Source organism: Pneumocystis jirovecii, assembly GCF_001477535.1.
Source record: "Pneumocystis jirovecii RU7 chromosome Unknown supercont1.6, whole genome shotgun sequence".
NCBI classification, from domain to species: domain Eukaryota; kingdom Fungi; phylum Ascomycota; class Pneumocystomycetes; order Pneumocystales; family Pneumocystaceae; genus Pneumocystis; species Pneumocystis jirovecii.
In genome coordinates, this window is record NW_017264780.1 from 31878 (window position 1) to 56187 (window position 24310).

General features: G+C 28.2%; 13 protein-coding genes across 13 annotated transcripts; 6 read left to right on the forward strand and 7 right to left on the reverse strand.

Moving 5' to 3' along the window:
- Positions 1-605: 605 nt before the first annotated feature.
- On the forward strand, positions 606-968 carry T551_01441 (Sm-like protein LSM2; the record flags this gene model as incomplete). The annotated part of the gene is made up of 3 exons (XM_018373704.1): positions 606-737; positions 784-886; positions 934-968. Coding segments are annotated over 3 exons (270 nt in total), but the record flags the coding sequence as incomplete, so codon positions are not given.
- Positions 969-1687: 719 nt separating this feature from the next.
- T551_01442 (uncharacterized protein) lies at positions 1688-3056 on the forward strand (the record flags this gene model as incomplete). Its single annotated transcript, XM_018373705.1, has 3 exons — positions 1688-2011; positions 2057-2299; positions 2343-3056. 3 exons carry the CDS (start codon positions 1688-1690, stop codon positions 3054-3056), a joined length of 1281 nt encoding a protein of 426 aa, XP_018229880.1.
- A 231-nt stretch (positions 3057-3287) lies between these two features.
- Positions 3288-5464, reverse strand: T551_01443 (uncharacterized protein; the record flags this gene model as incomplete). Its single annotated transcript, XM_018373706.1, has 8 exons — positions 3288-3668; positions 3711-3964; positions 4004-4172; positions 4214-4603; positions 4648-5113; positions 5161-5173; positions 5217-5303; positions 5383-5464. 8 exons carry the CDS (start codon positions 5462-5464, stop codon positions 3288-3290), a joined length of 1842 nt encoding a protein of 613 aa, XP_018229881.1.
- A 175-nt stretch (positions 5465-5639) lies between these two features.
- T551_01444 (uncharacterized protein) lies at positions 5640-7543 on the reverse strand (the record flags this gene model as incomplete). Its single annotated transcript, XM_018373707.1, has 5 exons — positions 5640-5722; positions 5772-5802; positions 5846-6026; positions 6068-7289; positions 7348-7543. The coding sequence occupies 5 exons, from the start codon at positions 7541-7543 to the stop codon at positions 5640-5642; spliced, it is 1713 nt and encodes a 570-aa protein (XP_018229882.1).
- A 162-nt stretch (positions 7544-7705) lies between these two features.
- Positions 7706-12490, reverse strand: T551_01445 (uncharacterized protein; the record flags this gene model as incomplete). Its single annotated transcript, XM_018373708.1, has 8 exons — positions 7706-7944; positions 7987-8022; positions 8065-8187; positions 8235-9456; positions 9503-10112; positions 10159-11960; positions 12008-12320; positions 12369-12490. The coding sequence occupies 8 exons, from the start codon at positions 12488-12490 to the stop codon at positions 7706-7708; spliced, it is 4467 nt and encodes a 1488-aa protein (XP_018229883.1).
- A 519-nt stretch (positions 12491-13009) lies between these two features.
- On the forward strand, positions 13010-15033 carry T551_01446 (uncharacterized protein; the record flags this gene model as incomplete). Its single annotated transcript, XM_018373709.1, has 6 exons — positions 13010-13033; positions 13080-13268; positions 13315-13374; positions 13420-13485; positions 13529-14112; positions 14160-15033. 6 exons carry the CDS (start codon positions 13010-13012, stop codon positions 15031-15033), a joined length of 1797 nt encoding a protein of 598 aa, XP_018229884.1.
- Positions 15034-15169: 136 nt separating this feature from the next.
- Positions 15170-17538, reverse strand: T551_01447 (uncharacterized protein; the record flags this gene model as incomplete). The annotated part of the gene is made up of 6 exons (XM_018373710.1): positions 15170-15271; positions 15313-16512; positions 16560-16624; positions 16670-16985; positions 17028-17126; positions 17176-17538. The coding sequence occupies 6 exons, from the start codon at positions 17536-17538 to the stop codon at positions 15170-15172; spliced, it is 2145 nt and encodes a 714-aa protein (XP_018229885.1).
- A 305-nt stretch (positions 17539-17843) lies between these two features.
- T551_01448 (proteasome regulatory particle base subunit RPN10) lies at positions 17844-18895 on the reverse strand (the record flags this gene model as incomplete). Its single annotated transcript, XM_018373711.1, has 5 exons — positions 17844-18207; positions 18248-18465; positions 18509-18620; positions 18666-18812; positions 18870-18895. 5 exons carry the CDS (start codon positions 18893-18895, stop codon positions 17844-17846), a joined length of 867 nt encoding a protein of 288 aa, XP_018229886.1.
- Positions 18896-19048: 153 nt separating this feature from the next.
- On the forward strand, positions 19049-19382 carry T551_01449 (uncharacterized protein; the record flags this gene model as incomplete). Its single annotated transcript, XM_018373712.1, has 2 exons — positions 19049-19145; positions 19201-19382. The coding sequence occupies 2 exons, from the start codon at positions 19049-19051 to the stop codon at positions 19380-19382; spliced, it is 279 nt and encodes a 92-aa protein (XP_018229887.1).
- A 518-nt stretch (positions 19383-19900) lies between these two features.
- T551_01450 (transcription activator HAP2) lies at positions 19901-20386 on the forward strand (the record flags this gene model as incomplete). Its single annotated transcript, XM_018373713.1, has 1 exon — positions 19901-20386. One exon carries the CDS (start codon positions 19901-19903, stop codon positions 20384-20386), a length of 486 nt encoding a protein of 161 aa, XP_018229888.1.
- Positions 20387-20945: 559 nt separating this feature from the next.
- Positions 20946-22594, reverse strand: T551_01451 (tRNA (guanine) methyltransferase; the record flags this gene model as incomplete). The annotated part of the gene is made up of 8 exons (XM_018373714.1): positions 20946-21002; positions 21042-21283; positions 21327-21546; positions 21587-21999; positions 22040-22117; positions 22167-22268; positions 22314-22399; positions 22443-22594. The coding sequence occupies 8 exons, from the start codon at positions 22592-22594 to the stop codon at positions 20946-20948; spliced, it is 1350 nt and encodes a 449-aa protein (XP_018229889.1).
- A 174-nt stretch (positions 22595-22768) lies between these two features.
- T551_01452 (TRAPP subunit TRS23) lies at positions 22769-23267 on the reverse strand (the record flags this gene model as incomplete). The annotated part of the gene is made up of 3 exons (XM_018373715.1): positions 22769-22947; positions 22993-23096; positions 23146-23267. The coding sequence occupies 3 exons, from the start codon at positions 23265-23267 to the stop codon at positions 22769-22771; spliced, it is 405 nt and encodes a 134-aa protein (XP_018229890.1).
- Positions 23268-23546: 279 nt separating this feature from the next.
- Positions 23547-24161, forward strand: T551_01453 (DNA-directed RNA polymerase II subunit RPB4; the record flags this gene model as incomplete). The annotated part of the gene is made up of 4 exons (XM_018373716.1): positions 23547-23631; positions 23692-23797; positions 23864-23944; positions 23984-24161. 4 exons carry the CDS (start codon positions 23547-23549, stop codon positions 24159-24161), a joined length of 450 nt encoding a protein of 149 aa, XP_018229891.1.
- Between the last annotated feature and the right edge of the window lie 149 nt (positions 24162-24310).

The window sequence follows — 24310 nt, forward strand, 5'->3', positions numbered from 1 at the left end:
TAAATGGACTATAATTAATCATTATATTTTAAAATTACGCATTTTTAAGCATAATTACTTAAAATTGATTAAAATTGACATTTATAAAATATATTTTACACTACTGGCATAAAAAATATATTAAAAATTCTAAATTCTATTGTTTCTTAGTTAATGCAGGCAGTTTCATATTTTTTATAAGACTAATAAATACGGACGCAGTATATTTAATAAAAAAATAAATCATGTATATGATCTTTGATTTTTTTTACGAAAGCTATTGCAAATTACTCAATAGAAAGAGCAAAATACATAAAAATATTATATTTTATTAATATTGCATTTTAGAATTTTTTCAAATTACCTTAAAATCATTAAATAAAAATAACTTTTAGAAACATTTTTAAATATCCTAAATAAAAATTATTACCATTAAAAATATTATTTTTGAATTTAAAAATTATTTATAATTAAGTTCTTTTTTTTTGTAAATCGTTAAACGCAAACCTTTCTCTACAAAAAACAAAAAATATTAACCTTTGAGAATGCTTTTTTATTCATTTTTTAAAACACTTGTATAAACTCTTTTAAAAATATATAAAATTAGAACTTAATTTTATTTATAGATTGATACACAAGTAGTCGTAGAGTTAAAAAATGATTTATCTATTAGAGGTATTCTAAAATCTTGCGATCAATTCTTAAATCTACGCATTGATGATTGTCAAGTTTTAGAAGAGCTAAAATATCCACATTTAGTAAATTTTCTTTAAAACTTATTTCTAATAATTAATAAACAATTAGAGTGCTGTAAAAAATATGTTTATTAGAGGAAGTGTTGTTAGATATGTTCACATACCTTCTGAAAATGTTGACACTTCTCTTCTTGAGGACGCAACTCGTAGGGGTATATAAATAAGTATTATTTATACTTTTTAACTAATTTTTTTTTAGAAGCTCAAATTCAAAGTCAGAAAAATGAGCGATAATCACATAAAATAATAATTTTATTAATAATAAATAAAATATTCATACAGTTGTAGCTCGGCTATTGATATATTACTACTATATATCATTTATTCTAAACTTTTGAAGTTTTTAATTAAAAGACTTGACTCTAAAAGGGATAGAGCTTAAAGTATATACTATATTTTTCAAAGATAATTTCCCATTCATTATTTTTTAAAAAAAACTATAAAATACTTATTTATGTTTATTTTAATATATCAGTATCAAATATTTTAATAGATATTTTACTTAAATTAGTATAAATATATTTTCTGTTTTAACAATTACATAAATTTCAAATGTCTTAATACATTTAATACTAAATAATAAAAATAATATATGGCATATTGTTTTTTTCATATATATTATAATTTTTATAATGCAAAATCGGATTCATAATATACAGATTTAAGATAATTAAAACGTTAGATCCCTAGCCATTGACCTAATAATTCTTATTATAGTTGTAAATTAGTGATACTCAAATTTATTTTTTTACTCTAAGATTAAAAAAATTAAAATTTACTATTTGAAACATTTTTATGAAATATTATCTTTTTTCTAATCTTGAAAAGTCTTACTTTTTATTAATAACTTTAGATCAAATATTTATATCATTTAATAAATTTCTAAAACAATTTAAAAATAATTTAAATTTAAAATATTGGTATTTACGAAACGTAAATATCAACAAAACCCTATGGAACAATTGAAAAAAGAATCTATTTTAAAAACATATGAAGCATTCTTTGAATGTCCTACAGAATCAATATTTTCAGATAATTGCGTTTTAACATATGTAACAACGTGTATAAGTTTTTCTGGGAATAGAAATATTTTATTGCAACTTACAGAATATCAAAATCAAATTAAATCAAAAGAAGAAACAATTAACTTACATATTACAGAAAAAGGCCTTGTTTCTGAAGTATTTTCAGAAATACAATTTGTTAATGGCCCAGCATGGCTTGTTCCTGGCCTTGATGACAATTTCTTTATTGATCGAAAAATTCATCTTCCATTTGTATTTATTAATCTATGATAATAAACTAAATCTAATATGTCTCAGATATATATCATGGAGATGGATGAAGATAAGAAGATCTCAAATATTCGTGTTTTTTGGGATCAATCAGTAGTTCTTAAGGAACTCGAAATAATTAGTAGTCATAGACAAACTTGGCCCATTAAAACAGGGAAGGAACAATGTTATTATATAAGAAACAAGGGTACCAATGATATTTTAATATGTTGTTTAAACTTATCTTTTATAGAAAACAATAGTAATTTACCGAGTTCTAAAGAAAATCAGGTATTTTATTTTTTTATCAAAAAAATTATATTTATAGCTTCAGCAAAATCCCTCAAAAAGATTATTAATTTTCGAATCTTATGAAGAGCCTCCTAGAGAATTCCATCAAGTTCCTGTTCGACCTCGTTCATCAGCTAAACCTTCTCTGCGTCCTTATGAAGACCTTTTTGTTACAAAAGGTACGCCTACTCCTGTCAAGCTTTGTAAAGAGGGCCAGAAAAATCATACTGTCATGTCGAAAATTGAAGATATTATGTCAGAGGAGTCTAGCTTTCAACAAAAAGATAATTTTATTACAAAAAAAGATCCAAAATACACACATTTCGAGTTTAGTACACCAACCGAAAAAGAACTTGAAGAAGAAAGAAGAGCTATTTTAGCTAAAGCAAAAAAAGGCGCAGCTTTACGTTGTATGATAAATAATTGGGATGAAAATGAGCAAACGCCTGTTCATAAACCTATGCAAAGTATTTCTAATCAAACATTGGAAGATATAGAACCAAGTCAGAAAATGCCTATTTTATCAAATAATAGATTTCAGAGAACAGATCAAACTCATTTTTCATTTTCCGATGATAGTCCTGTTCAAAAAACATCTAATATAGTACAGAATAGGAAATATACTCTGCAATATTCTATATTTGATTATCAATCTTCAGAAGAAATTGAAAAGCAAAGCACAAATATTAAAAAAACTGATACTATTACTAGATTAGAACGAGATATCACTGCAAAATGGTCCTTTGGTGATGAATAAAATATCCTTTGAGTATAATTCAAATATTAAAAACATTTTTACTATAACAATTATATTAAATTTTATAAAGTATTTACAGAAAATAGTTAATAAAAGCATAAATATTTCTATTGCTCCATAGTATTAATTAACTTTATTCTTCAATATATTTTTTATAGATAAAATATATTAATATACATGATGGTCGAAATATGAATAAATATTTTATTATATAACAGGAAAATTTAGTATTTAGTAATTTAAATCAGGTGTTTCATCTACAACATTATCGAGATCTCTATAGTTTTTTGACATTGTATTTTCTCCTCTTCCTTTATATTCGTTAAAAGTTTTAGATTTATTGTATTGACTTTTTCCTGATAAAGATCTTTTATTATTTATATCTTGATCATAGTTCATATTTATTTTTTCAGATGAGGAAGACTGAGAATATGAAGATCCTAGAGTGAGTGATTGTGATAAGGGTTTTGTGGAAAATTCTAAACTATTTTTAGTTATAATATGTGAATTATTCTTATAAGAATATTTTTGAAAATTTGAATAAGAATATGAATATGCTTCGACTGGAAATACACGAGATGTATCTAAAACATAATTATTTAAAAGGGTGAACTAATAACATTAGATTATATGCATAATGAAACCTAAACTAACCTCTTTTTTTGCTTCATTCAACCATTCTGAGTGTCGCTTTTCAATATGTTTTTTAACAAATTCGGGTCCTTTAAAAAGTTTTTTACAATCATTAACAGAACAACGAAATCTCTTTTCATCTTCTTGTTTAATATGTGATTCAATTTTAGACTCTACTGCTTCATCAAATGGCTTAGCTCCAAGTTTTACAAGATCTGCTTTGTCTGGTTCCAAAAAAATCTTCATTTTTTCAACAAATTTTGCTCTCCATAATTCTAAAGAATTATTAACAGTACAATACAAAAGTTTATTACCTTGTTTAAAAGAAAGTTGAGAATCACTCTGTTGATTAGATAATCTAACAAATTGTCCTGGGAACTGTTTTTCAAGCTCATAAATAGAGTCATATTCGTTAACAGTGTAAAAATGAAAAAAATGAACATGACGTAAATATTCTACTAAAAAATCCAAAGTTTTTTTCGTCTATAAAATATATTAGAAACTTACTACTAGATTACAATTACCATATAAAGGTCATCATTAAAATCTCCTGATGAATTAGAAAAGAAAGAAACCATATAATCTTTAATTTCTTCAGTAAAATCTAAATTTTCATCTATTTTTTTATCCATTTTTTTAACTGTTTGAATAGCAAATTCTAAATCTTCAGAAAGATTTTCTGGTGTATTCATAAGAGGAGGTAACAATATTCTTCTTGGACAAGATGGTGAACTATAAAATATAACAGTAATTGGACCAGCTTTTTCGTTAGGCTTTTGACTCTGAATAGTCTGGATTAAATTTTCGACACCATTTGTATCATTTAATTCAACATATGCTTCTCTCACAAAACCACGAAAGGGATTAGGATTTGATAGTACAACATTCTTTACAATGGGACATCCAGATAATAACTTTTTAAATTAATCTCGGAAATCTAAAAAAAGATAACATTTACCGTAGTAAGATCCGCGTAACTAACATTCGGGGCAACATTTTTAATTAAAAGGACATTATTATATGTTTTCAGATTATCATCAAAACTTTCTTCAAAAACATGAATCATATTTTCTATCGGTATTGGTTCATGATCTAATTCTGATTCACTACTGTCTATGGTAAATTCAGCAAATTTCCCGCTATTCAACATCTTTATAAAGGCATCCCTGGCAGATTTCTTAATCTCAATAATTTTTTCATATATAGACTGTCGAAATTCAGGTAAATATTTTTCTTTAAACCATGGTGAATTCATATGTTCATAAACAAAAGGTTTAGCAAGCCTTGCATAAAGATCTTGCTTATATATTTCATATTTTTGAAACATCTCATGTTCTACAATATCTGTGGACGTGTTCGTTGATTTATACCATTCGTTAAAAGCAGAAAATGAAACTAAGTGATTTAACGTATATGGATCCGCTCTAATCGTTAATAAATACATATTATATATACTTAATATCCTTAAAACCTCTTATAAGATACTAATAATACACTTAATATTTCTTTCACTAAAACAAAACTTACCATGATCCCGTGAAGAATCATATCGGTGTACATATTCATCAGAATCTTTACTACGAACACGACCATTGCTATAACGTCTTCCAGAATCTCTATGAACATATTTAAACCGTGCGTTTTTATCATCCATTAGATATTAGTTTTAAATAAAAATAGACAATTAAATCACCATATTCATCTCTATCTGTTAAACGTCTTTTACGATCATCCAAGTGATCATAAGAAGAACGATGATAATCTAAAGAAGACATTACTTATGTATATTTTTAAGATTTTTCAAAAATAAATTTATTAAAAATGATAAAAATGTTTTAAAAAATTAAATACCGACATAAAACGATGACAAAAAATGAAATAGAAAATGTATAATACTTTTATAAAAACTAAAGTACATAGTTTATTATAAACACAAAGTATTTAAAAATTTTATTCGTCATTTATATCAGCAAAGACAAGAGGATCATCTAAATTAGGATCATTAGTTTCTTCAAAAGTTGAAGATGGAACTTCTATTAAATATGTTAGTTAATATATATATGTATATATTGTAAAAATTACTATATAAACGTATAATGCTTTTATTTGGGTCCTTTTAAGAATGAGTAAAAAAACAAAAAAATAAATTAATTTACCTTAACAAGAACATATTTTCCCTCAGGCATGCTCAAACATAAATCAATAATTGTACGCACAATTCCCCATGCATTTGAAAGACTTAAATTCATTTGTAAAATAAATTCTTTAGGTTTATATCCCGCAACACCTAGAATGACATGACGTTGTACATCTCGTGGATTGGCCCGACTTACATATCTAAAGATATTAATATATGAAATTTTTTATAAAAATCAGACCCAAGCTTCATTAATTGAGAACCTGCAAGAATACATTGTATTGCCCATCTAGCAAGCTTACAACTATTATTTTTCATCTCAGTTGCAACAACAGCTCCTCGTTGAGTATCAAGTTTCGATCTCCAATCCAATGCACCCCCTGCACCCTGAGCTCGCGGATCAAATTCATTAAGTGCTTTAATTGAACAAAAAGAATCCTCTCCAGAGTGATTCTTTACAATTGCATCAACCTCCGTACGACAAATGAGAGTAATAGATTCATCTCCAAACATGCCTAAATCAAACTTTCTATATTTATATCCACGAGGCGCAAGAACTTCAGTCTCTTCTTCAGGGTTATAAAACGGGTTAGGATTAGAAAACAAATATTTTTCAGAATCAGGTCCTTTTAAAGCTTGTTGTGAAAAATTCTGATTAATATAAGTTGCTTCTAAAGATAATTGTCCGGGTGTATTTATTGTCTCTTTTTGACCCTCAATTGCCTCCAATGGAGGCTCCGCCGCATTTTCATTCACTGTTACATAATCAAATGGCCCTCCCTCTCTTTTATCAAAAAATAGTTTATCACTCTCACGAATCACAATAATATCCCATGAGTAAACAGAACGAAGAGAACACATAATAAGGCTAAGAATAGAATCAATAATAAATACACGTGCTTCATTATTCATGGCCAATTTTTGAATCACCGGATCATCTGTAGTAGTTGGATTATAATGCACTCCATCAATAACCTGAAGAGAACGTTCCGCCTTTGTTGAAATTTTATCATATGACTTATCATAATACCGTAAAAACCCATATGTTTCCAAGTCTACACCATCATCCATTTCATAGCTAAGCTTTGATAATCGATTAAATTCAATTTCTTCTAATAATTGCCAATCATGTCTAACTGTCACACTAGCATCTCGAAGGCGCTGAGGTTTATCATATTCCTTCCACCCAAACCGCTTCACTGCTCTAGATGTTTGAAATCCATTACGAACATTTCTTCCTGAGTCCGAATATCCTCTTGTAATTGTCCTACCAAAATGACTCCCTCTTCCAAGGCTCCGTAGTAAACTTCCTCTTCCACGGCCACGTAATAAAGACCCTGAACGACTTCCAAGACGTGTTTTTGTTCCTGTTCGGTTATCTACAATAGAAAATGTACTTTCATCTTCTGAGTGCTGATATGCAAAAATAGATGCTGCTCCAGCTCCATATGTCTGATATTGTTCTAAAACAAAGATATTTAGTAAAAAATCTAGAAAAAATACAAAAAATCAACGTTCTACCTCTATATCGTCCATATTGTCGTTGTCGTTGTTCACGAGTATCTCTTGAAGGATCTAATGTCCAATCTGCAGTTTTACCCAGTTTATCACTTTTACTGAAAGGTGCATAAAGAATATCTTCATCAATTTCTATTGTATCTAAAGGTCCCCATGGATCAGAAGGTTTACGTAATGGAGGAAGCTTAAAAGTGGTCATTTATTAAAGATTAGAATATCGAAAGGAAATTTTAGTTATGAATAGAAATAAAAAAGTAAAAGGATAGATGAAATAGATGAATATAAAGAAGATAAATTAATTAGATGTAAAAAAGAAAAAAGGAATAAAAAGATAAAACCATGTATATTATTTAAGAGAAATCTATGAATGTTTGAGGGAACCAGAGTCGAAAGTAGTTAAAGGGCCTTCATGATATTTCCAATTGCAAATTTTTTCCAATTCATTTTTTACTGATGTTAAGCTAAGAGGTTTTTCTAATTGTGAAACAAAATAATTAGGTCTTGGAATATTATCCATCAATGAAGGCATTGCTATAATTGGAGTAGTGCTATTAATACTTTCACTTTCGACAATCATTTTAGCCAAATCAATACCAGATACTATATAAATTAGTATTTATTTTATAAGAGGGAAAAAAATACATCTCGGCATAATTATGCCAGTAAAAATAACATCGACTAGAGAGATTAGATAAAATAAACAAAAATATAAATACATACATTTTACATCGCCATTAGCATAACTAATAGCTTCTGTCCCATCAGATACACTAACAATGCGACAACCAAGTTTTTCTAGGATTGTTTCTAGAAGTTTTTTAGATACTGGATTATTTTCGCATACTTAAAAATATTAGTATTAAATTAACAAATATTTTTCGAAGCGTTACTTAATACATCCAATGGCCTAGTAAAATTATTATTCAAAAAAGACACAGAAAGCCGTTTAAAATGCGGCCGCCTTCTTTGTATTCTTAAAAGTGTACTATTTCTCATTTCTTCATTATCAGATGATGAAGACCAAAATTCATTTGCTTGACAGCTCTTAGTGGTGCTACACGGATCTGAAAAAAAAGCATTATCTGTTTGACCTTTCATAATAAATGGCCTCATTCTTGGAGGCATTGTACTTCGACGGCGTGTAGTAGTATTTTTTAAAATTACTTTACTAAATAACGAATCATCGATATTTGATGAAGATGAATTCCTAGTATGCCTAAACACTTTTGGATGATCATCTTTTAACATTAGAATTGGTATATTTGCAGAAAAACGTTTCCTAGTTTTAGTAAGAGATGAAAATGAATTAAGTGGTGAAGCAGGAAATGATGAAAAAAGAGACACTTTTGTCATTAAAGAATTAGGAGATGTAGAAAATATAGAAGCAGATGATGTTGGTGATGTTGATGAAGATTCTTTAGGAATAATAGTAGAAATTGATCTGTGGCGATGTTTCTGATAATCTGTATCGACATATAAAGCAATAGGTGGAGCCTGCAATGAATGTTCTGAACGCAACCTCTGAATAACATCCTTATTAGCTTTTTCAAGAACTTCTAAATTTTTAAACAAAAATGTGCCAAAATCATCAGTTCTAGATGCTTCATTTGGTTTTTGAGTATTTGAGATAAGATTCTCAGAATATGAAGTCATGTTATGAGATACTGAGTCATTCTTTATATTAGAATTATGTTGAAAAGCTGTTTCTAAGGAATTGGAAATATTTTTATCAATCTGAACATTAGAAATTTCTACTTCATCATCGAATTTTTCAAGTACTGCACCACGAGCATCGAAATATTCAGTATTCTCCGGATCCAATGGCACAGGAATAAAAGAAGTATCTTCGTCAAGTAAAGTATTCCAGTTTATAGTAGAAAAAAAAGGATGAGATTTAACTTCATCTGGACCTTTAGATCCTAATCTTTGTGACCGATCCAAGCACATAAGTTTATTCATTAGATCTTTTGCATCATCCGAAACTACAATATCATCTGTTTCTGGCCAATCTATTCTTCTAGAAAGGATATTCTCAAATACTTCTTCAGGAGTATTTCCATGAAATGGAGGATAACCGTAAAGGAATTCAAAAAGAATACATCCTAAAGACCACTAATTCTATGTTAAACAGAAATTAATAACTATTTTAAATCATTACCCAATCACCAGTATCATCCTCATCTTTACCATTAATAGTTTCAGGAGAAAGATAATCCGGAGTTCCAACAAATTTCCTTGTTGTATCATTCGGATTAAAAAGACTCAAAAAAGGCTGATTCCCAAGACCTGTTACAGGAACAATAATATTTGAGTGAAAATTGGAAGTTCCAAAACTACTCGAAGTGCTACTAACAAAACTTGCAGTATCCTCTTCAAGAAAATGTTTTTTATGTTCATCCAAATTGAATTTGCTGAATGAATTAGATATATTACATATGTCTCCTTCAATTTTTAAACCAAAATCACTATGGTCTTCAGAAATATGTGACCCACTTTTTTTTAAATTTGTAGAACTTTGTATATTTGTAGTTTGAAATGAAGATTCTAATGACACTGCACTTGCAGAAAAAAACGATTGATTTCCATAATCGCAAGATGTAGAACGAGAAGAATTAGATAAATGAAGAGCAAAAGGTTCAAGAATAGATTCATTAGAAATATCATTAACATGATGTTGCCGTCTTATTAAACCTATTCTTGATAAACCAAAATCAGTTAATTTTAAATGACCTCGTTGGTCGATAAGAAGATTATCAGGCTTAAGATCTCTAAAAAAAATTAGACTTATAAACGATTACTTTATTTGCTAATTACCTATGAACAATACCCTTATTATGTAAAAACTCTAATCCAAGAACAACTTCCGCGATATATTTCTTAGCCCAATTTTCCGAAAGAGTTCCTAATGCTTTTATAAGAGCTGCACAATCACCCCCATTCAAATATTCCATAACTAAATAGAGATAATCCTTGCTTTGAAACGTAAAAAAAAGTTTAACAATAAATGGCGACTCCCCTTGAGCCATAAGAATCGCACGTTCTGCGCGTACATTTATTACTTGGTTTTTAGCTATCATATCAGCTTTTTTAAGAACTTTGATAGCATAATAGTCGCCAGTAGCCTTTTTTTTAGATAAATAAACACTACCAAATGCGCCTTTACTAATTGGTTTAATAATTTCAAAATCTTTAATAGAAGGAATGGTCCGAACTGTAGGTGTTATTGATGTGATTTTTGGTGATAGAGGTGGTATTCGATTAGTTATATCAGATGTATAAGAACAATAACGTTGGTAAAAATTTGTAGCTTGATCACCTAATAAAGGAGAAAAATCTGAACATGATAATAATGGAGATGTAATAGGAGTTAAATCACATATAGATGAATGATGCCTGTGAAATTTTAGTGGTGATGAGCTGAGAGAAGATACTCTTCTTGATGGTGATATATTTCTATGTGGAGAAATTTGTCTATGAGATGAAATATATCGAACAGGAGAAGGTTTACGTCTCGGCGATCCATAAATTCCACTTTTTTTTTTAAGATCAAGCGGTAAAGATACTTCATCACAATTAAGTAAAGGTGGTGAATTTTTTATTGCTGAAAGTTTAAGACAATTTTTGTTATCGATAGTATTTAATTCAGAACTTTTTTGTAAAACAGGACTCCTTAAAATTGGCGATTCTTTAGGAACAGTTAATAGTAAGGCTTCACTTTCTCTCTCTATTGCAGAAGGTTTCAAAGACTCTAAAAAATCACCAGTTGTATTGGAATACTTCTGTCGAAAAGATATTTCAGATTCACATTCGGATTCTTCTGAAGGTAAAATTACTTCTTCTTCTAGTTTTTGTATAGTTTCATCAATAATATTTTGGACTTGGGTGTCAAGTTCTTGACGAATTCTTTCAGAATACTGAATAATATTTTGTACACGTAATACAGCATCAACCTTAGCAGATATATATGTTTTAGTATCTCTACAGAGATGATATAGACCTATATCTTCAACATTAGGAGGACACCAGTTGTATATTAATGATATGCGTTTCTGAGATTCTGGAGATTGAATACGAATTTCGTCTACTGGAATATTTGCAAATTCATTTTTTATTGCAGGTAAGTTTATTTTCAATGCGATTTCACAGTAATCTATAAGCATCTCCAGAAAACGTATTTGTGAAATATAAACATCATGTGAATCAAAGGACTCTAAAGTTTTTGGTAAAATGTTAATTATTGGTATAGACTTTATAGGATAGTTTCTATATTCAATCATTCTTGAATCATTTCTATTTTCTTTAATAAAATTAAGAATATTTTCAAGAATTTTTCGATGATCTTGAAGAATATCCTGACATTCCTGAACAATAGACTCTGTCCGATGAAGCACAGTACACAATTCTGTATGCTTTTCAAAAAACCAAGGTTGTATCTGACGTTCGCATATTCTACAAAGAACAGGAAGCAATGTCGTATTCTGGGAATCCCCATTCGCTAATGCTTCTAAAAAGTGAGATAAAACATGAGAGCCAAACCCAAGAGTTTTAATAAGTCCTTCATCAAAATTTACAACTATAGATTCGATATCTATAACAGGACGTGCTATCCACATTGTCTAAAATAAATATAAAAAATATAATTTTATTTAACAAAAGAGCTTACATGTATAGCATTCGATGTAAATCTGTCACGAATAAGTATACCATGACCTTCCATTTCAAGGACTCCTGTTAAATTTTCACGAAAAGAAAGATCATTCTTGTCTTTAGAAGATGCAGTTTCTTTATTATTAGAAGCAAAAGAAATACTTCTTTCAGTTTCATTAACAGGTGATAGGTTAGTAATAATATTAAAGTAAATTCTAAAAATATGTGAATCATCCTCCAATAACACATTAATAGCATGTGCAAATATATTATCATCTCCAACTAAAAAATCAGATATAGGCCGCCCAAGAGCCTGTTCCGAATCAATTCTAACTATCTTAAAACCATTCAAAATACTTTAATAAGAAAATGCATACCCAACAATCTCCTTCCACGAAGGACTTAGCCACTTAAGTCTTCCATCAAGAGAAAGCTCTATAAGTACATTAATACGCTGGCTTTCTCTAACCGTTTGTTCAAGATCATGTTCTTCCATCATTATTCCTCTTTAAAACAGAAAAAGGATTCGACGAAAGATTTAAAACCTTCCATAAAATACAAAAAGTATTAAAAACATGCACTATCAATTAAAAACTTGAATATCATTCCTTCAATATTTAAAAATATTTTTTAGAATCTCTTTCTTCTTTTGAGTTTTATATAAGTTAAATTCGAAAATTTTCAACTAAATATGAGAATTATTATACCATCTCAATAGCTCATATAATATTATATAAAAGTATTTAATATTTAGACTTTTTAGTCCGTTACATTTATATTTAAAATTTTGTGTATCTTTTGACGTCGGTCGAATCTAAAAAACAACTTTTAAAATTGATGAAAAATAAAAACTAGGATTAAGTATTTTAGTTTAAAGCAGAATTTATACTTATGTATAAACTTTTTAATAATAATTAAATGAGTATTCTATTAATTAAATTTATATAATTTTGGAGAGTTTATAAATAGTAAGTTAACATTTTTTGGATAATCAAGAATAAATAAAATAGAAAATAATATGGATGAAAAATGTATCATAGAGGTACTTTTTAATGAATTCAGTAGAAAAGTTTCTCATTTAAAAAAAGTGTCAGAAGTTATCAGAGAAAAGAAAACGAAAAAATCATAAATCAAAAAATCTTGATAAAAATCAAAGTATTTTTGAGGAGATAGAAAATTCCAATCCTTTTGATGTCTTAAAAAATGATAGTAATAGCACAGAGGCAGATTTTAAAAATGTGATAAATGGAAAGCGAACAAAAAAAGGATCAGAAAAAGTATTTATATAAATTAAATAGTAATTATTTTGTAAAATATATTTAGAAAAAATATCCTACTATAAAAATAACAAATCGGTCTCCGGAAAAGTATATTGGAATTGGGGTACATATTATTCTACTTATAAAAACTAATAACTTATTTATTAAGGATTTAAGAGATGTTGTTTTATGGATTTTTGGAAATATGTCAGCACCATCATGGATCACTGCAACGGTAGTATTTATACTTTGTTGTAAAATATTTACAATTTATTTAGAATAAATCTTCTATTAAAAAAATTATCGTTTTACTTATACCCGGGCTGGATCCTACACTTTTTAATCTTGATATAGGTCCAATTCTTACAAATTCTCCTGTTCTATTAGAAGAATGTTGCCCAGATAAATTGAACGCTTTTAAATTGATTTTTTCTCATGTTATTCCTACTCGTACACCTGGGGAAAGATATAGGATACATTCTCCTGTTTCTTCATTTCTTCAATGCCCTTTATCAAATGCAGAGAAAATTGCTCAAAGTGAGAAATTAAAAAACAAAATTCAAAATAAATCACCGGAAGATTATTTAATGTCTCATTCTGAACTTGTTGAAAGAGATTATCCTTTACATAGTATTTTTCCTGATTCGAAACCTTTGCCTAGTGACTGGAAAGAAACATATATTCCAAGGGATTCTAGCGACATTCAAGGTTCTAAAAAAAAAATATTAGCTTTGGATTGTGAAATGTGTAAAACAAAAAATGGACCAGAATTAACTAGAGTAACACTTGTTGATTGGGATTGTCAAACAGTATATGATGAACTTGTTAAGCCAGGTTCTCCAATTATTGATTACTTAACTCAGTAAGAATTAATTAATGGCTTTGAAATTAGTATTTTAATGTGTTTAGATATTCTGGAATAACAGAAGAAAAATTATCTAATATAACAACAAAAATAACAGATGTTCAAGAAATGTTATTAAAAATAATTGATAAAAATACTATTATTGTTGGTCATTCACTTGAATGGGATTTCCGGTCTTTGAAATTTGCTCATCCTTATATTATTGATACATCTTTTATTTTTCAACATACTAGAGGTCCTCCTTATAAGCCTGGTCTAAAATGGCTAGCTCATAAATGGTTGAAAAGAGAAATACAAAAAAATGTATTAGGACATGACTCTATCGAAGATGCTTTGACATGTATAGATTTACTTAAATTAAAATTAAAAAATGGCCCCGAATTTGGAATGTTTAATATAGATAATGAATCTATTTTTTCAAAATTAGAAAGATCTGATGAAACAAAAAAGTTTGCTATCGTAGATTATGGGGGTCCAGGACAATGGTATGGGAATTCTTTGAAAACCTTTGTTTCATGTTCTTCTGATGATGAAGTTCTTGAAGGGATTTTGAAAAATATTAATTCTCATGATTTTATATGGGCAAGATTTAGAGAATTAGAATATACTCTAGGATGGTCGAAAAATGCTACAACAAATAATATGGAATCGGTAGATGATGCATTTAAAAATCTTAATGAAAGAATATATAAGTTATATACAAATTTGCCAAAATGTACAATATTATTGGTATATAGTGGTACAGGAGATCCGAGGGAAATGTTAAAATTTAGTTCTAAAAAAAATGCATTTAACATAGAATTTAAGACTAAAAAATGGGATGAATGTGAAAATAAATGGGATGACAATGATAATGAGAAGCTCGCTCTGGCTACAAATAAAGCGCGCCGAGGGATTAGTTTTATTATGCTTAAATAATTTATTTATAAAAGAACTGTATATATTTTATTTATTTATAAGAGTATAACAAAAAACCATGCATTAATAAACTAAAATATTATTAAAAAATTTATCATTTTAGAGTCGTTTATACATTAGCATAAAAAAACAGTTTTTACTGTTTGGTATTTGATGATTTAAGCACTTTCTCTAAAACACCGCCAAATCTTCGAAGATATTGAATTTCATCAGAAGAAAAACCTTTATCTTTGCGTTCCTATAAAATAATTAATTTTTTTATTAATAAAAAAAGATTACATTTTTAGAAAAACCAGCTAAAACAACACCAGAGCAACTTTTAGCATACAAATCCTTTAAAGAATTATCTGTATTAGATTCATTTACATCATCTCTCCATAGAGGTATCAAAATGCCAATTTTGTAATCAGTACAGTCTTCATTTAAATGAAATGGATTTCGATAAATAAGGCCACCTTCTGATCTTAAGGCACGTAAATGCAATACAGGGTCTAAAACAGGAGGAGGGTATGGTAAACCACAACTAGCTACAATATCTAAAGAAGCAGAATTATAATTGTTTTTGCTTTTCTGAGAATCCAAAGATACACAATTGTTGGGTGAAATTTGAACAATATAGACCAGATCAAGTCCTAAAGTACAAGCTATAACATGAGTAGCAAAAACAGATGGTTGAGAAGTAAAAGAACATGTTCGTAAATTAACTGTAGAACTTTCTTTTGATAAATTATTTTTGTTTATATGATTAACCGAATTAATTTTTGAATTGACTGGAGTAGAAGGAGGTGTTAATTCTGAATTTTTTAAGACTTGTGAATTTTCTTTTTTATTTATATTTAATAAAACTTGCCTAGATTCAATATAATTATTTTCATATGTTTCATTTTCTATTGTGTTTGGAGAATTTTGAGAAAAATTAGTTTTATCGTTAGACATAAGAGAATATTGTAATCCTGACTTTTGTTCTTGATCATATTTTATTTGTGATAATGGAGAATTATGAAAACTAAATCTAGGACTGCCTTTATTTTGCTTATTGTCGACTTTTGAGTCTAAATCCTTTACAGGAAAAGTAGAAAAATTCTTAAAATCGCATGTTTTTTTTGTTTGAAGATAAGAATAATCTTTTCCAATATTTTGATCTAATTTAAGTTTCGATGCTGTATCTATATCTTGAAAAATGGGTTCAGAAATAGGTTTTTGAAGAGAATTATTTAAGTTATCTTTAGCATTTAATGCTATTTGATATTCATTTATTGTAAACGCAGAATCAATATCAGAAAAGCCGGGGGAAGATTTCAATGAAAATCCTTGAATACTAGCTTCAAGAGAACTTTTATGTTTAACAACGTGTGATAAATGTTCAATTTCATCCATAGCCATACGTGCAAATTGAGAAAGACGACGGATATCTTGAGGACTAAAAAATAATCTAGCATTGGAATCTATAACAGAAATAGTTCCTATAGGATATCCGTCCTTTTTTTAAGTAAGTATAAGATGTAAAATATATACAATATAAATACCGGGGTAATAATGGAAGCACCTGCATAAAAACGAAGATAAGGTGGATCAATTACAAGTGGATTTCCTAAAAAGAAAAGAAAATCTAAAAAATAAACGAAAAAAATCTTACCTTTAAATCTCCAATCTTTAGATGCATCAAGAATTACTACAGGCTCACTACTAAGTATAGTATGAGTGCAAAATGTAATATCTCTATCAATATCGGTCATATTTAATCCAATTTCACATTTTAAATAACATCTATTCTCATCTATAAGTGATATAAAAGCAATAGATGTTGAAAAAAAGTCAAGTGCAGCAACAACAAGTCGTTGAAGTCGTTCTATATCCTCATTTTTACAATTCGATAAACTGGATACCGATGAATAGTGGGATCTTCGAGTACTGGTATCATATTTTGGAAGAATATCATAACGCCGGAGAGCCTGAAACTTGTTATATTTTTAAAAAACATTTTCATAATATACAGCAATTCGCTCTGCTTCATTAAATGGACGTGGAGGAACAAAGTAGCGCATTCTAAGTCTTGTCGGTGGGCATGGGGGATTTGATAAGTCATATGCATCCTAAAATTGCCATAAAATTCCAACTTCTTTCTGCAAATTAGATACATACTTGTGCATATGCAAAAATGAAATTCTTCCATTTAATATATTCATCATCTTTAGTTTCATTAAGCATTAATGTACTACCCGTATTACTTCTAAGTGTATTGCATCTCGATGTATTTATATTTGTTCCTTCTATATTACGTTTTATCTTTTCTTTACATATAACTCCAAATTCATCTCGAGCTTGTGGACGAACTAAAAGAGGGCGAACTGCTGGATTTGGCGGATTGGTACTATCAACAATACATTTAACTGAAGAAGCGTTATTTTTTGGAGACATTTCTCCTCGTTTTCCATGTTTTCTTTGAAACAAACTCCACATAGAACGTTCTTGATATTCAGTTGAATTCGCTCGCTCAAAAGACATAATCACTAATTACAGTGTCTGCAAGCTGTATCCAATGAAATTCAGTATTGTTTGCCTCTTCTTGAGGTTCTTTATTTAATTTCTAATTTCCAGACAGATCTGACATGTCCGATTGAGAAGGGGTCTGATGGAGAAGTGTCAAAATTTAAGAGGATTTAATAAGATAAAACAAAATGAAGTATAAACGAATTAAAACAAAAGAAATTATATCAGCATGAAGAATGTGCATTAATGTTGGCGATTATGAGAAGAAGAAAAGAATATGTTGATAATTTTATATAGTAAGAAATGATATTAAAGTAATATTATTTCTCAATGTCCATTTTTTCTATGTTTTCATGTTTCTGATCTTGAGAATGGCTATCAGAAGTATTTTCGTTATTTTCACGTGCTTTTCCTTCTTGTGCCTGGACTATTTTAATGGAAATAACTATAAGATAAGGAAAAATGACCTCTTGACGAGCCTGTTCTTCCTGAAGAGACATTTGGAGAGCAAGTGCAAGTTCAGGATCGAGGTTTGGATCTACGCCAAAGTCAAAGTGTTCACCAGAAATCCCATCTTGAATATTTGAAACACCATGAACTGAAGTTCGATCATTTGTAATCACAGGAGAATGCAAAAGTTGATCAGATAACAAATAAGGACCTGGAAAAATCGTTGTAAGGTGCCTAAAGATGTTAAAAAAGTAAAAGATTAAATATAACGAACGAATTATCGTCGCTATTAATGGCTTCAATGAATGCTGTAAGTTTAGATGTGTTTTCTTCATGTATTTCACCAAAATTAATAAAATCAACCGCTACGTTATTTTTTTTCATCTTTTTTGCCAACATGACTAGTGTTTTTTCATCTTCAAGAACAGGTGATCCAACAAAAACAATGATTCTCTGTCTTTGTCGCTTTTCAGGTCGATGTTTAAGTGCAAGCTAATATATATAGAAGCATTTAAAGACTATAAGAGATACGTACATGTGCCACCTGAATGCCAGTACAAATATGAGAATTTCCTCCAATTTTTGATTCATGCATAGCAGCTAGAAATTTACCATAATCCTGTGTTAATGTAACTAAAATCTCCGGACTCAAAATTTTATTATTTAATACAAAATAAAAGAAAAACTTGTACCCTTTTCCTCCCATAGACATAAGCCCTATCAGATTCTCTGGATGTGCTCTCAACTTAGACGAAAAAATCAGATTTATTGCATCTTTTTGAGAACCAAGTCGAGTAGGCAGATAATCTCCATTTCGTGCAAATTCACTATTATCCATGCTAAAGTCTAAGTTAATAATTATAAAAATAGAAAAATTATAAAGATAATATAATTACACAATCATTGTTGCCTCTAATGTCATGATTTCTGCTTCTTTTTTTTAATATTTTGTATATTTGTATATCAATCGAGAAAACTGTCTCGGTGTGGTGTCTAGACAAAATAATATATACAATTAATAATAAAAAAATACGTCAAAGGAAGAAATACTATAGTTCTATAGTTATATAAGATAATGAGTTCAAAAGAACGTGAAGATATATATATTTCTGAAACTAGCTTAAAAAAGCGTTTAAAAAAAGAAGAATTATTAAAAAATCTAGATTTAGAATGTAAGTTGATAATATATGGTTAGAAAAGACTGGAAGCTTACGATGTTATTTATAGTGAATCAAAGGCTTCAGCAGATTGAATCTTATTCTTTATTACTTCAAAATACTGTTCTTTTATGTGGAGAGATGCGTCTTAATCGTATTCCAAGAGCTATACGGACCATGACTCTTAGAGAGCTTTATTCAAGACATGCTGCATCAGAAAATAAGGAAAACATATCCTATATTATAAAATGAGCTCAGGGAATTAAAAAAAGCTGTTGAATTTATTTTATGATCTCATCAGATACAGCTTTTATAAATTGTTATTTATACACAATTTAAATGAAATCAAGCTTCAATAGTTAATTTTATTAGAAATTCTGCAGATCATAAACATAATCGAGTTTTTTTTGAATTAAAAACTAGAAATATTTTTATTAGTGTTTATTAACTCAACGTTTATTAATTTTCAAGCAAAATATATAACAAAATTACTTTTTAGGACTTACAAATTCTTTGAAGCTAATATCTGCACTATTTTTGCATCATTCAACATCATTTTAAAACTATATACATTATATGATATTAACATATCTATCTTATACTTATATTAAAAAAATGGCTTTTCAAATAAATATAACTAGTGTTTTGGCATTTAGAATATTCAAGATTAGCAAATATGTTTTCTATATATTCATATTATACATATCGTCGTTACATATTTACGTGTATCTTTTGACATTTTAACGACCGATAATTAAATTGAACAGCAAATGAATACAGAGATAAATAATTATCAATGCAATGATAGAAAATATAAATATAATAGTGAGCAAAAACAATGTGAAAGTAGACCCACTGTAGAATTTTCTAACGTTTGCACGGGTTCTTTACAATCCAATATAAAGGGTAGTCAATGTATAGAGTTTATGTTGCAGAAAAAATCAATATACACTACAGAATTGCAAGGAAACTGGAAAAATGGGTTACCTGAATGTAAAACGGATGCTTCAAACCCTTCTATGCCATTTCCTGTCAATGCAAAGCAATATCATCGTATTTTAAAACGTCGACAAGCAAGAAAACATCTTCAGGGAGCTCTTAAGGAGCTTTCAAATAAGCCATACTTACATGAAAGTCGACATAAACATGCAGTACGTCGACCACGTGGTCCAAGTGGTAGATTTGTTGGTAGTGGTGATGTAAAGCTAGGCTCGAATATAGAGGTAATAATGGCTCAAAAAACTGGGGAAATATAGATGAATTGCTCAAAAGATACTTTTTAGAAGAAGTTTAATGAATAATTGTGTTTTTGGTAATGTTAATATGACAGAATTAGTGCTATTAATGATAGAATTTGCATTATTCACAACAAAATTAATGTTATTTTTTCAAAAAAATAACATCTTGCAGAAAAATAAAAAAAAAAAGATATTATTTTATTAATGGATTATATTTTTAGTGGAATTATAAACTCTTATAATTTATAAAAATAAATTTCAAATGCAAATTGACGTCAAAAGCAAGAGTAAATTAGCACATTTTAATTATACAGTTTGATAATTTGCAAAAATTAAACCAAAAAACATATTTATTGATTATGGTATAATTTGCGAAAAAATCTAGAAAATAGTACCAGAATCAATAAAAATAGCTAGACTCTATTAGTTTTATATTTATTGTTCTAAAGTTAAACTAACAATAATTTAATAAAACAGTTGGAATAACCTTATTTTAAAACCATTAAAAACTGAAATAATTGATTTGGTTAAAAATAAAGGATTTTTAAAATATGTGAGAAATGTAGTGAAAATGTTTTTAGATGGATTTAAATGCAATTTCTTCAGGAAATTTGAATGAACAACAATACATTGACTAAATATATGTTATTAAGAAAAATGAGAATTGCCATACTTTGTTAGGGGAAACTTTTCTAACGTAATGAATATTGACATTGTTCTTAAGTAGGTTAATTCCAAGAGATGTGCTTAGTCTCTGAAAAATAAGTATTTTTTTATGTAAACAGTAACAACGTACTGGGATTAAGTCATCAGGAGGAGATAGCTTTGAAAAACAATAGACATGAATAGTAGGAAGTGAATTCTTAGTAGAAAGAAATAAATGTTTATATCCAGAGTATATTCCTTTGAATGCATCTATTAAATTAGTAAGAGAATACGAAAATAGTTGTTAAAATACCCAAAAAATCAATGGATGTTTCCGGTAAATTCATAATAAAATGCTTAAATACTTGGGGTATTAAAATATTTTCAAATTTAGGAAAACTTTCTTGAGATTTAGTTTTTTTTCCATTTGGAACATTAATAGTTTTTTGCTTTGAGAATTCTATCAATTCATGAACAGAATCTCGAATAAATTGACGGCCATCTTTGCAATATGCTTTTACAAACAAATCGACCTTATAATTTAGTAAAATAATGTTTATAATTCATGTAAACCTTATTTAAAGATATATTTTCTTTCATACTTTTATAGCTATCTGGATTCAGATCGTTTGAAAAAACAATAACCCTCTTCTTGCCTGCAGGAATAGAAAATGGCCCCACTCCAGCAAACACATCGCAAATCGCATCTCCCTTTTGAAACAGTTGAATTAACCGATGACGTTCATCATTAAGCCTTGAGTTCCAATATACTTTTGAAAAATCAAACTTAAAACGACAATTTGATTCACTATGTTCAACAAAAAAATCATTTTCACCTGCTAACACTTCCATTTTAAAATTTCGAAAAGTAGTATCAATTATATCTACTTTATTTACAACTGTTCGTATACCTTTATTCTTGCTAAGGATGACTTCACCTATTATTTTTTTATATGGAAGATATTCTTCACGAATATTCATATGTGCTTTATTTTTCAGTCATATTTTATTTAATTATTGTTTTACCAATATGTCCCACTTGTGCAAAACTACAGGGAATGCTTTCTAGAAGATTTTCAGGAAGAATTGCGCTTAAAATGTCATCTTTTGATAATATATTAATTATAATATATTATTAAAAACTTTAGTTAACCTGAATTCCAAAAATCATAATTTAATTCTAAAACATATGGAATAATGGAAATTTTATGTTCTTTTATAAATTCTGAAGATCTTTTTGTTAATTTTGATAAATCTAAGTTTAAAGTTTTTAATATTTAAGGAAAAAAATTAAACATACCATATGGAGAAATTCTAGGTTTTAAAAGGACTTTTTTAAATAAAGAATCCATAGGAACAATAGAAATATTGTTCTTTAAAACATCTCTTTAAATATTAAAAACATATAGTAAATAAAAACAGAAAATACGCTGAACATATTTTGCGGAAAGATGCAATTAAACTTAAAGGTACAATAGCAGCACTCAAAAGAACAGATTTTTTAAAGAAGTGTTTATCTAAAACCTCCATAGACCGTTTAACTGGAGGTTTTAATAAATCATTTTGATTTTTATCTTCCATAATCAATTTTAATAAAATAATATATTCAATCGTCTTCTATATTAAAAAAATTTTAAATAATACTATACAAATAATAAATATCATAGAACATTTTGAAAACTAATATGCATAGATTAGTTTCTTTTTATAAATAGTAAACTAAAATGTTATAGAAATATTAAAAAGTATGATAAATTATGAGATATATTTAAGCATATTTGTAACATTAATATCAAAAAGATCACAACGTATTGGCATTTCAACTTGATAGAAAGGATTTTTCATTACAAAATCTGCGTATAGTTCGTAAACTTTTCGCATAAGTGTATCTACGTTAGGCTGATGAGGTTCTGTAATAAGTAAAAACTTAATTCCTAAAAAAATAAGAACAAATTATAAAATATATTCAATTTTGGTACCAGTAAGTGTTTGAAAACATTGGAGATAAAAGGTATCAGTTTCTAAAACTTCAAGTCCTCCTAGACCAGCTAATGGTGATATTTTGCTAGTAATTGCATGTATTCTAAGAAAAAAGGTCTCTTAGAAAAAAATATTATATCGAATTCATTTACCCATGAAAAATTCCTGCAAGAACAAGATATTCATTAGAATCAAGTCGTAAAAGTCCTTCATTAAAATCCTTCTGATAGATGAGTCCTCCTGCTTTATTGATAATATAAAGTGAAAAAATCATATTTTAAGCTGTTCATTTGATTTTATACACTTTATTTTTACTTTTTCAAATATTAACTTTATGACAATACTTTTTAACTTATTTTTAAACCGTTTTTACTCAAATAAAATCCTAAAAAATATCAAAATTCTAAAAATATCTAAGAATTGATGTAAATAGTACTATTTTTTCCTGAATATTGTTATTTTTCCACTTTTTTTCTGCTATTAAAAGACCTTTTTCTATATATATTTTTTAAGATTGAGGACCGAAAATTTAAAACATTTCAAAAATAGTGTAATGCCAATAGCTGCACGGGGGCATCGGATACGTCATAGAACACGAGTAGGAGAAGAAGATGCATCTCGTCTACAGCTAGGAGAAGGTAATTGTTATTTGGTGCCTTTTTTTCCGGAAAAAAAGGCTTACAAAATGGCCTTTTTAGAGTTTACTAATGCAACATGTTTATCTGTAAGCGAAGCGAAAATTATTTTAGAAGCAGTTCTTTCTCAACGTCAGAAGGAACTTGGTGATGAGATTGTTATGACTGAGTATGTTTTTTTTCGTTTTTTTTTGCATATTATATGAACTATTATTAATAAATAAATTGTTTTTAGTGTCATGAGAAAAACAAAAGATTATCTTAATATTTTTGCAAGATTTAAAACACAAGAATCAGTTCATGCTGCTGAAAGGTTGTTTTAGTCTTTTTTTCTTTTTTATAACGCAGCTTTTAGAGTGCTGCGAGGTGACCCAGATTTGCATTCCTTTGAAACAGCACAACTTGGGACACTTTGCTGTGAAGAGGCAGAAGAAGCACGTACACTTGTGCCATCTCTTGCAGATAAGAAATCTGATGAAGCACTTCAAACTCTTTTAGATGAATTATCGAATTTACGTCGTTTTCAGAATTAAAAGATACTTGTTTTTATCAAATCATTCATCCTAAGCATAATTCTTGTAAAAGTTATATAATTTTATATGGACATTTAAGATATTAATTTTGTATATATTAACAGGACAATAAAAAGTTAAAAATATAATCATTTAATTAAAGATGCAAA